This window comes from Salvelinus fontinalis, chromosome 14 (genome assembly GCF_029448725.1).
Source record: "Salvelinus fontinalis isolate EN_2023a chromosome 14, ASM2944872v1, whole genome shotgun sequence".
NCBI lineage: Eukaryota > Metazoa > Chordata > Actinopteri > Salmoniformes > Salmonidae > Salvelinus > Salvelinus fontinalis.
The window spans coordinates 25,867,819-25,882,182 of record NC_074678.1 but is presented as its reverse complement, the minus strand read 5'-3'; the positions used below and the strand labels follow the sequence as shown (position 1 = coordinate 25,882,182).

The window sequence follows — 14,364 nt, the reverse complement described above, 5'->3', positions numbered from 1 at the left end:
ACTCCAACCTAAGAGTATGTAAACTTCCGACTTCAACTGTACACTCTCCCTCGCTCAGACACACACCCACCACATACACACACACACACCCACCACATACACTCTCCCTCGCTCAGACACACACCCACCACGTACACACACCCACCACACACACACCCTCTCCCTCGCTTACACACACCCACCACATATACTCTCCCTCGCTTAGACACACCCACCACATATACTCTCCCTCGCTTAGACACACACCCACCACATACACACATCCACCACACACACCCACCATATACACTCTCCCTCGCTCAGACACACACCCACCACATACACACACCCACCACATATACTCTCCCTCGCTTAGACACACCCACCACATACACTCTCCCTCGCTTAGACACACACCCACCATATACACTCTCCCTCGCTTAGACACACCCACCACATACACTCTCCCTCGCTTAGACACACACCCACCATATACACTCTCCCTCGCTTAGACACACACACCACATACACTCTCCCTCGCTTAGACACACACACCACATACACTCTCCCTCGCTCAGACACACACCTATTTAATTCTCCCACATCTATATGTCTGTTCCCCTGCTGTCTGCATTGGGCATGCTCACACACACACAACCACACTTGCTCTGGGTAATATCACTCTTCCCCCCAACCTTGCAGTGTCATTGGTTCTGACTACTGAATATTCATGTGTCCCCTTATTGACATTATCATGAAGGATTCTGTACCACCTGCATGACAACAAGCCCCACACACACACACACACACACACACACACACAGTGTTAATCTTCCATAAAGCACCTAATCCAAACCTCCTCTTTCCCCCGACCTTCAAAATACACTCTCTCTACTTCTGTCTCACACACTCAAGCTTTCACAAAGTAACCCCTTCCCTCAGCTAAGAGTACACGACCTGTATCTCCAAGTCAGCCCATTAAAAATGAATGATGACTAAATCTCCCAGGTTGGGCTGTTATTTAATGCAGTGTGTGTTTCTGTATATTTCTGTGTTACTCAGAGGGCTTTGGGGTATGAGTATGTGCGTCTCTCTATTGTATGAAACCTGACATCCTATAGATTCCACTGAGACAGACTGTCTACCGTTGACACACAGACCTCCGCTTCCCGCTCTCTCTCTCTCGCTTTTCTTTCTCCTCCCCTTAAAACTCTAATGAATTTGAAAGACTCCTCTCTCTCTTTTCACCTCCATCTTTCTCCTTTCTCCCTCCCGTTCTCCTTCTCTCTGTTTAACCATATTACAGTCAAGTCATTTGGGAGAATGCTATTGGTACAACGGCATCCTGTTGCCAGGCAACTAATTTCCCCATCTCAGAGCGTCACTGTAATTAAAAAGGAGGAGAGAGGTGGAGGAGGAGATATAGGGAGAGGAGAGAAGAAGGCAGAGAGAGAGAAGGGGAGGAAAATGGGGGAAAGAGAGAGCCTGGGAGAGAGATAGAAAGATTTTAAGTGAAGGAAAGGGAAGAAGGAAGGATTGAGATAATTGTCTGGGGATAGATAGTGATAATCCTTCTGCCCTGACTAGTGTGGCCAAACACAAACATAGGCACACGCAAACACATATACAAACTCTGTCCTTTTCAAATCTAATTGAGTGTTTTCGGGGTGGGCGATATGGCCTAAAAATCATCTTGGTTTTTTCAAACATTCAAAATATATATCTAATTTAAAAACAAGTGTTCTCTCGAAATAAGCGTTGTTGTACAAATAAAAGATAAATCCACTATAATTGATCATTTCAATAAGCACTTTTCTACAGCTGGCCATGCTTTCCACCTGGCTACCCCTACCCCAGTCAAAAGCCCTGCACCCCTCACTGCAACTCGCCCAAGCCTCCCCCATTTCTTCACCCAAATCCAGATAGCTGATGTTCTGAAAGAATTGCAAAATGTGGACCCCAACAAATGAGCCGAGCTAGACAATCTGGAACCTCTCTAAAATTATCTGCCAAAATTGTTGCAACCCCTATTACTAGCCTGTTCATATCGTCTGAGATTCCCAAAGATTGGAAAGCAGCCGCGGTCATCCCCTCTTCAAAGGGGGAGACACTCTAGACCCAAACTGCTACAGACCTATATCTATCCTACCCTGCCTTTCTAAGGTCTTCGAAAGCCAAGTTAACAAACAGATTACCGACCATTTCGAATCCCACCGTACCTTCTCCGCTATGCAATCTGGTTTCAGAGCTGGTCATGGGTGCACCTCAGCCACGCCCAAGGTCCTAAACGATATCATAACCGCCATCGATAAGAAACAATACTGTGCAGCCGTATTCATCGACCTGGCCAAGGCTTTCGACTCTGTCAATCACCACATCCTCATCGGCAGACTAAACAGCCTTGGTTTCTCAAATGACTGCCTCGCCTGGTTCACCAACTTCTTCTCTGATAGAGTTCAGTGTGCCAAATCGGAGGGCCTGTTGTCCGGACCTCTGTCAGTCTCTATGGGGGTGCCATAGGGTTCAATTCTCGGGCCGACTCTCTTCTCTGTATACATCAATGATGTCGCTCTTGCTGCTGGTGAGTCTCTGATCCACCTCTACACAGACGACACCATTCTGTATACTTCTGGCCCTTCTTTGGACACTGTGTTAACTAATCTCCAGACAAACTTCAATGACTTACAACTCTCCTTCCGTGGCCTCCAACTGCTCTTAAATACAAGTAAAACTAAATGCATGCTCTTCAACCGATCGCTGCCCACACCCGCCTGCCCGTCCAGCATCACTTCTCTGGACGGTTCTGACTTAGAACATGTGGACAACTACAAATACTTAGGTGTCTGGTTAGACTGTAAACTCTCCTTCCAGACTCACATTAAACATCTCCAATTCCTATTTTGCAACAAAGCATCCTTCACTCATGCTGCCAAACATACCCTCGTAAAACTGACCATCCTACCGATCCTCGACTTTGGCGATGTCATTTACAAAATAGCTTCCAACACTCTACTCAACAAATTGGATGCAGTCTATCACAGTGCCATCCGTTTTGTCACCAAAGCCTCATATACTACCCACCACTGCGACCTGTACGCTCTTGTTGGCTGACCCTCGCTTCATACTCGTCGCCTAACCCACTGGCTCCAGGTCATCTACAAGTCTTTGCTAGGTAAAGCCCCATCTTATCTCAGCTTACTGGTCACCATAGCAGCACCCACCCGTAGCACGCGCTCCAGCAGGTATCTCTCACTGGTCACCCCCAAAGCCAATTCCTACTTTGGCCGCCTTTCCTTCCAGTTCTCTGCTTCCAATGACTGGAAGGAACTGCAAAAATCACTGAAGCTGTAGACACATATCTCCCTCACTTGCTTTAAGCACCAGCTGTCAGAGCAGCTCACAGATCACTGCATCTGTACATATCCCATCTGTAAACAGCCCATCCAACTACCTCATCCCTATACTGTATTTATTTATCTTGCTCCTTTGCATCCCATTATCTCTACTTGCACATTCATCTTCTGCACATCTACCATTCCAGTGTTTAATTGCTATATTGTAATTACTTCGCCACCATGGCCTATTTATTGCCTTACCTCCCTTTTCTTACCTCATTTGCACACAACATAAATATACTTTTTTTCTACTGTATTATTGATTTTATGTTTGTTTATTCCATGTGTAACTCTGTGTTGTTGTATGTGTCGAACTGCTTTGCTTTATCTTGGTCAGGTCGCAGTTGTAAATGAGCACTTGTTCTCAACTAGCCTACCTGGTTAAATAAAGGTTAAATAAATAAATAAATCAATAGAAAGGTAAAATACACAGCATTTCAACAGTCAACAATAATCTCAACAATAAACAGTTGTCTCAACAATAATCTCAACAGTCAACAATAAACAGCAGCTAACCTATCCACATTGTTAACATGTTGAAATCAAGTGGCCTGCCGTATTTGTCAGAATGGAGCGAAGGAGACGAGACCAAAAAGATCATATGAGAACATAAACGCTCATAAAAATAAAAAATATATTTACAAAATGTGTTTCTTGCAATACTAACATTTGAATTAATCAAATGAATTTGATATATCGCCCAGCACTAATATGAGGGCCATATTCATACCTCCACCAGTAAAATTGGCCTTATTTTAGAGCAATAAAAACACATGTTGAGGAGACTAGCTATTAGGTTGACTAGAGCAGTACTTTGTGTGTGTGTGTGTGTGTGTGTGTGTGTGTGTGTGTGTGTGTGTGTGTGTGTGTGTGTGTGTGTGTGTGTGTGAGTGAATGAGTGAATGAGTGAGAGAGTGAGAGAGAGAGAGAGAACGAGAACAGGCCTATCAGCAGTGTGATCACACCGCCAACCTGCTGCCCGAGGTGGATGTTGCACCTTTTCCTACCTCGCTCATCTTTCTTTCCCTTCCTCTTTCCATCCCTACCTCGCTCTCTTTCTCTTGGGGAGGGGCTACTGGGTGCCTACCATTGGAGCTCAATGACGTCGCTCCCCAGCTATGTAACCATGGTAACGCAAGCCAACCGAGAAATGCCTCCCCCCTCTTCTTCCCTTCCTCCTCCCCTCCTGGCTGTTAGCTCTCCCTATATTCCCTCCATCTCCCTCAGCTTTCCTCCTTTCTTAATTTCTGTCAACTCTCCTTGCCTGTATTTTTCTCTCCATCCCTATTTCCCCTCTACAGTATCTCCTTCTCTCATATACCCTTTCCATGCCCACACTGTGCTCTTGGCTGCCATCTCCCCCTTCCCATCTTGCTCTCCCTCTGATGCTCTGTCTCGGTCTTCCATATCTGAATCTGTTGCTCTCTTGGTTCTCTTTAAACAATACCCCCACCTCCTCCATAATGCAGACACTGACTGCGTGTCACCTTGTGTGTTTGTCTGAAGTCATTGGGTTGGCACAAACTCCCACCCTCCCCTGGCAATGTACACACCTCTGGGAGTCGGGTTGTGATATGGCGTTGACGATAGCCTCCACGGCAGTATCAAACAGCTCGGGGTCTGGTAGAGCAGTGAAACAGTCCTCCACCAGTCCTTCACTCTCACTGAGAGGGACATCTAGCAACACCCAGGAGGACAGACAGCGCAAGACACGAGCCTTCACTGCCCCGGGACTGTCCCCTCGACGCAGCAGCTGCTGGAGCAGTGGACACACTGACCCCCATTCACGACCCAACGCACCTCGCACCTACAGACAGAGGGTGGTGAGTAGTAGATGGATGTGTGTCTGTCTTTGTGTCTGTCTGTCGTGCCCTTTGGCACCCCTCAGTCTCTAGCACCCCTCACCTGTCCCTTGCGGTACTGTGGCAGACGGCTGGTCTGGAACTCTTCAGGCAGGACAGTCAGTAGCTCCAGTAGGGCCAGACACCTGGCCCGGCCGTCCACCCCCCCTCCCTCCTCCTGGAACACACGTACCATCTCTGGCACGGCGCCTGGCCAAGCCTCTGGCATGGTGTTCAGGGCCAGGGAGGCCAGCGCCACACATAGACGCGTCAGCACCTTGGAAACAGGACCACAACGACGTACTGTAATCTATGACTTCATTCTATTTACTATACTTGATGGTTTTAAGGCATTTAGCTCCAGTTGTATGTATTTTCAATGATCTAATACAGGGATGGGCAACTGGCGGCACGTGAACCAATTCAAAAAAAAATAATATGAGGGGGGGGGGGGGGGGAACTCTGTCAGGGTCTCAAATTACTGTTGAGAGTTAGAATAATAGAGTACAAGGTCCAATTTCAAAATTTGGTTGTGCATCAGCAATCACTCAATTAGCCCATGTCAGCAAAAACATTTTAAATTAGTAAGTTAGCTGGTCGCTAGACTATCTAAACTTGTAGTAAGCATGGTCGAATTACCGACCGGGGTGGGGCCCACTGATCATCAGTTATCATATTAAAAACTGCAAACATTTGCCTCCACCCTATGGCAAAATGTGTAGAATTGCAGGAAATTAGCTGTAAAAATGCACATTTTTTCTCTCTGCCCCATGGCAAAATGTGTAGAATTGTAGGAAATTAGCTGTAAAAATGCTATTTTTTTATTAAAATTGAAAATCTTTTCTCCGCCCCATGGCAAAATGTTTACCAGGAAAGTGAACTTTTAAACAGATTTTCTGTCTCTTCACAGTCATGAGGGGGGCCGTTAAAATGATTTGATCTCAAGGTATGGGGGGTATGAATGTGGGTACGCAGACCCACGAGCCACTGTGGCCCCTCATGATGAGTTGTGTTTTTTTGTGGCCCTCACACAAAGTAGCTCATCCCTTATCTAATAAATCCATCCATCTACTCATCCTCCCATCCATCCATCTACCCACCATCTTGGACCCGGAGGAGAAGCAGGCGATCTGGGAGAAGAGTTGAGTCTTTAAGGTCTCATACTGGTCAGAGGGGATGTCAGACCAGTAGCGTGATATCTTAGTGTGGAGGGCACTAGCCCCAAAGTACTGGATCTCAGGTACCTAGGGAAAGAGACAGGGTTAGGTGTGTGTCAGGGTTTGTGTGTTAGCCGGTAATAGCCGGCTTTTGCCCCCCCCCCCCCCCAAAAAACTGAAAAGCCGATTACTAAAATTTCCACAGGTAAATTGTCTGGGAGAAGAAAATAAATTCCATTGTGAAAATGCATTTTAGCCTATTCATTGATTGAAATACCAGTTGACGTTTACATTTAACATTACATTTAAGTCATTCAGCAGATGCTCTTATCCAGAGCGACTTACAAATTGGTGCATTCACCTTATGACATCCAGTGGAACAGCCACTTTACAACAGTGCATCTAAATCTTTTAAGGGGGGGGGGGGGGGTCAGAAGGATTACTTTATCCTATCCTAGGTATTCCTTAAAGAGGTGGGGTTTCAGGTGTCTCCGGAAGGTGGTGATTGACTCCGCTGTCCTGGCGTCGTGAGGGAGTTTGTTCCACCATTGGGGGGCCAGAGCAGCGAACAGTTTTGACTGGGCTGAGCGGGAACTGTACTTCCTCAGTGGTAGGGAGGCGAGCAGGCCAGAGATGGATGAACGCAGTGCCCTTGTTTGGGTGTAGGGCCTGATCAGAGCCTGGTGGTACTGAGGTGCCGTTCCCCTCACAGCTCCGTAGGCAAGCACCATGGTCTTGTAGCGGATGCGAGCTTCAACTGGAAGCCAGTGGAGAGAGCGGAGGAGCGGGGTGACGTGAGGAGCTGCCTGCTGCTACAGCTCATCAAACAGCTCGTTCGTTGCTGCTACAGCTCATCAAACAGCTCGTTCGTTGCTGCTACAGCTCATCAAACAGCTCGTTCGTTGCTGCTACAACTCGTTCGTTGCCGCTACAGCTCATCAAACAGCTCGTTCGTTGCCGCTACAGCTCATCAAACAGCTCGTTCGTTGCCGCTACAGCTCATCAAACAGCTCGTTCGTTGCCGCTACAGCTCATCAAACAGCTCGTTCGTTGCCGCTACAGCTCATCAAACAGCTCGTTCGTTGCCGCTACAGCTCATCAAACAGCTCGTTCGTTGCCGCTACAGCTCATCAAACAGCTCGTTCGTTGCCGCTACAGCTCATCAAACAGCTCGTTCGTTGCCGCTACAGCTCATCAAACAGCTCGTTCGTTGCCGCTACAGCTCATCAAACAGCTCGTTCGTTGCCGCCACAGCTCATCAAACAGCTGTTTGTTGCTGCTACAGCTCATCAAACAGCTAGTTCGTTGCTGCTACAGCTCATCAAACAGCTAGTTCGTTGCTGCTACAGCTCATCAAACAGCTCGTTCGTTGCTGCTACAGCTCATCAAACAGCTCGTTCGTTGCCGCTACAGCTCATCAAACAGCTGCTTTTATAATCCAAATAAACGTGCTACAATTCTAATCGCGTGTTAACAGTTTTCATGGACATGAACATTCTGCCAGTCAAACAAATGTCCGGCGCAACATTTTCCTAACAGAAACCCTGGTGTGTGTGTGTGCTGGTATATCCTACCTTGTCAGGGCTGAGCAGGGCCCAGCAGAACTGCCAGGCCTGAGGGGACACCTGAGCCTGCATCAGCCACTTCTGGGCCAGGTTCTTATTCTCAATGTTTGGGTCATAGTACAACTGGTGGAGTGCCTGGGGGGGGGGGGGGGGGGGGGGGGGGTAGAGAGAGAAAGAGGGATTGGGGAGGGATAGAGAGGGAGGAAGTCAGTATATTTGCAGTATAATATATACTGTATGTCATTTAGAACTTTAACGTTAGTGTTTCTATATACACTGCTCAAAAAAATAAAGGGAACACTTAAACAACACAATGTAACTCCAAGTCAATCACACTTCTGTGAAATCAAACTGTCCACTTAGGAAGCAACACTGATTGACAATACATTTCACATGCTGTTGTGCAAATGGAATAGACATGCACATTTGTGGCCTGCTGGAGGTCATTTTGCAGGGCGCTGGCAGTGCACCTCCTTGCACAAAGGCGGAGGTAGCGGTTCTGCTGCTGGGTTGTTGCCCTCCTACAGCCTCCTCCACATCTCCTGATGTACTGGCCTGTCTCCTGGTAGCGCCTCCATGCTCTGGACACTACGCTGACAGACACAGCAAACCTTTTTGCCACAGCTCGCATTGATGTGCCATCCTGGATGAACTGCACTACCTGAGCCACTTGTGTGGGTTGTAGACTCCGTCTCATGCTACCACTAGAGGGAGAGCACCGCCAGCATTCAAAAGTGACCAAAACATCAGCCAGGAAGCATAGGAACTGAGAAGTGGTCTGTGGTCACCACCTGCAGAATCACTCCTTTTTTGGGGGTGTCTTGCTAATTGCCTATAATTTCCACCTTTTGTCTATTCCATTTGCACAACAGCATGTGAAATGTATTGTCAATCAGTGTTGCTTCCTAAGTGGACAGTTTGATTTCACAGAAGTGTGATTGACTTGGAGTTACATTGTGTTGTTTAAGTGTTCCCTTTATTTTTTTGAGCAGTGTAGTTTAGCAACATTAGGTTCTTTATAAAGTTCTTATCCTCTGAAACAGTGGCTGAACACTAGGAAACAGATGCTTCCTAAGAGGAATACAGTTGGCCATGTTCTTTCTTCATCCTCCTCCATGCTCACCCCTTCCCTCCTCCATGCTCACCCCTTCCCTCCTCCATGCTCACTCCATCCCTCCTCCATGCTCACCCCTTCCCTCCTCTATCCTCCTCCATGCTCACTCCATCCCTCCTCCATGCTCACTCCATCCCTCCATCTTCAATCATCAAATGTATATATTTATAAAGCCATTTTTACATAAGCAGATGTCACAAAGAGCTTACTCCATCCATCTATCCTCCCTTCCTCTCCAGTAGTAACTGACTCAGCAGGTTGTATGGAGACTCTAGTATGACTGACTGCCATTATAGAACACCAATACAGAGAGTATCAAGAGGTTTGTCTCCAGTTACATACTGTATCTAGCGTGTATCCCTAGCTAGCACCTTGACCAAGAGCTAGTGTGGGTTGACATCATTGTCTAATAAAGAGATGCATTTCAAAGAATAAACGTCTGCGCAGGGTCCCTTTGTTTCCTTTGAAATCATCCCTCAGCGTCGATACACACAGTATGAAGAGGTCTTGGGTTGTGTGTGTCAGAGATCACAGCCTGACTCATATTCCAGTCCTCCGCTGTTCCACGCTGAAACACTGCTCTATCTGTATGTCACACACACACACACACACACCTCAGCCGCTCGAATAGTGAATCTGCCCAGATCAAGCAACCTCTTTACTGAGGAGCAGTGTCTTTACTGAAATCTCTCATCACTCTCGTACCTCATCAATTCCTTCGCTCTGTGCCTGCCGTCTTTTTCCCCCTCCCTTCTTCTCTTTCTCATCACTTCATCTCGCTATTTCTCAACGAAGCTGTGATTTTCCAGAGTTCAAAGCTAAGGCAGATCATTACCGCCGTCCACTGTGTGATCTAAGGAGACTTCTCATCCCAGGGACACACTCCAGACTGCACGCCGTGTGTGTCGTACATATACCCATCTCACTACAGCCAGCCAGATGCATCTAACTAGCAGCTGTAATGTTGCTTCAACTGTTTCGTTAGCCAACAGAGTTCAGATCTGTCAGTCTGTCTGTCAGTTGATAGCAGCTGCAGTCAGGGATCTGATCATCCACTCCTGATGCAGAGAGACAGAGAGGGAGGGAGACGGCAGGCTGCAGGTGAAGAGCACCACTCTGTCTGCAGCAGTCTCTCCATATGGTCACACACATACACACGTCACAGATGGAGGTACTTAGGCTCTGAAAGAACTAGCTACTATACTAGTACTCTCCCAGTGTGTGTGTGTGTGTCAGAGATAGAGTGGAAGAGAGGAAACATTAAAAGCAAAGTGTAGAAGGAGCCAGGAGGAAGTACTGGGCTGCAGGTGAAAGCGCCTCTGTGCTCAGATAGAAACAGCTAGATACACGACATGACCAAAAGTATGTTGAACATCTCATTCCAAAATCAAGGCCATTAATATAGAGTTGGTCCCCCCTTTGCTGCTTTAACAGCCTCCACTCTTCTGGGAAGGCATTCCACGAGATGTTGGAACATTGCTACCATTCAGCCACAAGAGCTTTAATGAGGTCGGGCACTGATGTTGGGCGATTAGGCCTGGCTTGCAGTCGGAGTTCCAATTCATCCCAAAGGTATTCAATTGGATTGAGGTCAGGTCTCTGTGCAGGCTAGTCCAGTTCTTCCACACCGATCTCGACAAACCACTTCTGTATGGACCTCACTTTGTGCACGGGGGCATTGTTGCCACAAAGTTGGAAGCACAGAATCGTCTAGAATGTCATTGGATGCTGTACCGTTAAGATTTCCCCTCACTGGAACTAAGGGGCCTAGCCCGAACCATGAAAAACATCCCCAGACCATTATTCCTCCTCCACCAAACTTTACAGTTGGCACTATGAATTTGGGCAGGTAGCATTCTTCTGGCATCCGTCAAACCCAGATTCGTCCGTCGGACTGCCAGATGGTGAAGCGTGATTCATCACTGCAGAGAACACGTTTCCACAGCTCCAGAGTCCAAAGGCGACGAGATTTACACCACTCCAGCCAACGCTTGGATGCTTCCAGAGGCATTTTGGAACTTGGTAGTGAGTGTTGCAACTGAGGACAGACGATTTTTACACTCTACGCGCTTCATCACTCGGAGGCCCCCTTTCTGTGAGCTTGTGTGGCCTACCACTTCGAGGCTGAGCTGTTGTTGCTCCTAGACGTTTCCACTAGAGGTCGACCGATTATGATTATTGGATACCGATTATTGGAGGACCAAAATAAGCCGATAGCAATTAAATTGGCCGATTTATATATATATATATGTAATAACGACAATTACAACAATACTGAAAACATTTTTATTTTAAGTTAATATAATACATAAATACAATCAATTTAGTCTCAAATAAATAATGAAACATGTTAAATTTGGATTAAATAATGCAAAAACAGTGTTGGAGAAGAAAGTAAAAGTGCAATATGTGCCACGTAAAAAGCTAAAGTTTAAGTTCCTTGCTCAGAACATGAGGAACATATGAAAGCTGGTGATTCCTTTTAACATGAGTCTCAATATTCCCAGTTAAGATGTATAGGTTGTAGTTATTATAGGAATTATAGGACTATTTCTCTCTATACCATTTGTATTTCATATACCTTTGACTATTGGATGTTCTTATAGGCACTATAGTATTGTTGAGAGGCTTGAAGTCAAACAGTGCTGTGCTTCAAGCATTGCGAAGAGCTGCTGACAAAAGCAAGAAAGTGCTGTTTGAATGAATGCTTACGAGCGTGCTGCTGCCATCCACCTCTGTCAGACCGCTCTATCAAATATCAAATCATAGACTTAATTATAATATAATACACACACAGAAATAGGAGCCTTAGGTCATTAATATGATCAAATCCGGAAACTATCATTTCAAAAACAAAACATTTATTCTTTCAGTGAAATACTGAACCGTATTGAATGCACAACATTCAATGTTACAGTTCAAGTCGGAAGTTTACATACACCTTAGCCAAACACATTTAAACTCAGTTTTTCACAATTCCTGACATTTAATTTGAGTAAAAATTCCATGTTTTAGGTCAGTTAGGATCGCCACTTTATTTTAAGAATGTGAAATGTCAGAAAAATAGTAGAGAGAATGATTTATTTCAGCTTTTATTTCTTTCATCACATTCCCAGTGGGTCAGAAGTTTACATACACTCAATTAGTATTTGGTAGCATTGCCTTTAAATTGTTTAACTTGGGTCAAACGTGTCGGGTAGCCTTCCACAAGCTTCCCGCAAAAAGTTGGGTGAATGTTGGCCCATTTCTCCTGACAGAGCTATTGTAACTGAGTCAGGTTTGTAGGCCTCCTTGCTCGCACACACTTTTCAGTTCTGCCCACAAATGTTCTATAGGATTGAGGTCAGGGCTTTGTGATGGTCACTCCAATACTTTGACTTTGTTGTCCTTACGCCATTTTGCCACAACTTTGGAAGTATGATTGGGGTCATTGTCCATTTGGAAGACCCATTTGTGACCAATGATGTCTTGAGATGTTGCTTCAATATATCCACATAATTGTCCCTCAAGATGCCATATATTTTATGAAGTGCACCAGTCCCTCTTGCAGCAAAGCACCCCCACAACATGATGCTGCCACCCCTGTGCTTCACAGTTGGGATGGTGTTCTTCGGCTTGCAAGCCTCCCCTTTTTCCTCCTAACATAACAATGGTCATTATGGCCAAACAGTCCTTTGCTGTTGTTCTGGGATTGATTTGCACTTTTCGCACGAAAGTACGCTCATCTCTAGGAGACAGAACGAGTCTCCTTCCTGAGCGGTATGACAACTGCGTGGTCCCATGGTGTTTATACTTGCGTACTATTGTTTGTACAGATGAACGTGGTACATTCAGGCATTTGGAAATTGCTCCCAAGGATGAACCAGACTTGTGGAGGTCTACAACTTTTTTTCCTGAGGTCTTGGCTGATTTCTTTAGATTTTTCCATGATGTCAAGCAAAGAGGCATTGAGCTTGAAGGTAGGCCTTGAAATACATCCACAGGTACACCTCCAATTGACTCAAATTATGTCAATTAGCCTATCAGAAGCTTCTAAAGCCATGACATCATTTTCTGGAATTTTCCAAACTGTTTAAAGGCATAGTCAATTTAGTGTATGTAAACTTCTGATCCACTGGAATTGTGATACAGTGAAATAATCTGTCTGTAAACAATTGTTGGAAAAATGACTTGTGTCATGCACAAAGTAGATGTCCTAACCGACTTGCCATAACTATAGTTTGTTAACAAGAAATTTGTGGAGTGGTTGAAAAACGAGTTTTAATGACTCCAACCTAAGTGTATGTAAACTTCGATAATTACGGTCTTTGTTAGGAAGAAATGGTGTTCACACAGTTCGCAACGAGCCAGGCGGCCTAAACTGCTGCATATACCCGGACTCTGCTTGCACTGAATGCAAGAGAAGTGACACAATTTCCCTAGTTAATATTGCCTGCTAACATTAATTTATTTTAACTAAATATGCAGGTTTAAAAAATATATACTTGTGTATTGATTTTAAGAAAGGCATTGATGTTTATGGTTCGGTACATTTGTGCAACGATTGTGCTTTTTTCACGTATGCACTTTTGTTAACCTGTCTGGCTATGGCGTTCCGCTAGCGGAACTCCTCCCACATTCCACTGAAAAGGCAGAGAGCGAAATTCAAAATATATTTTTTAGAAATATTTAACTTTCACACATTAACAGGAAGTCCAGGAAGTCCAATACAGCAAATGAAAGATACACATCTTGTGAATCCAGTCAACATGTCCGATTTTTAAAATGTTTTACAGCGAAAACACCACATATATTTATGTTAGCTCACCACCAAATACAAAAAAGGACAGACATTTTTCACAGCACAGGTAGCATGCACAAAGCCAACCTAACTAACCAAGAACCAACCAAACTAACCAAGAAACAACTTCATCAGATGACAGTCTTATAACATGTTACACAATAAATCTATGTTTTGTTCGAAAAATGTGCATATTTGAGGTATAAATCCATTTTACATTGCAGCTACCATCACAGCTACCGTCACAAGTAGGACCGAAGCAGCCAGAGTAATTACAGACACCAACGTCAAATACCTAAATACTCATCATAAAACATTTCTGAAAAATTGATGGTGTATAGCAAATTAAAGACAAACATCTTGTGAATCCAGCCAGTATTTCCGATTTTTTAAGTGTTTTACAGCGAAAACACAATATAGCATTATATTAGCTTACTACAATAGCCTACCACACTACCGCATTCATTCATCAAGGCACGTTAGCGATAGCAATAGGCACGTTAGCGATAGCGAATAAACCAGCAAAAGATATA

The 14,364-nt window shown here is 45.2% G+C and overlaps 1 protein-coding gene across 2 annotated transcripts in view; it reads right to left on the bottom strand.

Annotated features, from left to right (window-relative positions):
* ipo13b (importin 13b) overlaps window positions 1–14,364 on the bottom strand; it is a 49,049-nt gene that overhangs the window by 22,492 nt on the left and 12,193 nt on the right. For both annotated transcript variants that reach the window (XM_055861068.1, XM_055861069.1), the window contains exons 2-5: window positions 7,947–8,072; window positions 6,316–6,459; window positions 5,280–5,492; window positions 4,928–5,181 (exon numbers count right to left, since the gene is read on the bottom strand). In XM_055861068.1, the coding sequence (XP_055717043.1) occupies window positions 4,928–5,181; window positions 5,280–5,492; window positions 6,316–6,459; window positions 7,947–8,072 (737 nt within the window). The remainder of the gene's footprint in view (window positions 1–4,927; window positions 5,182–5,279; window positions 5,493–6,315; window positions 6,460–7,946; window positions 8,073–14,364) is intronic.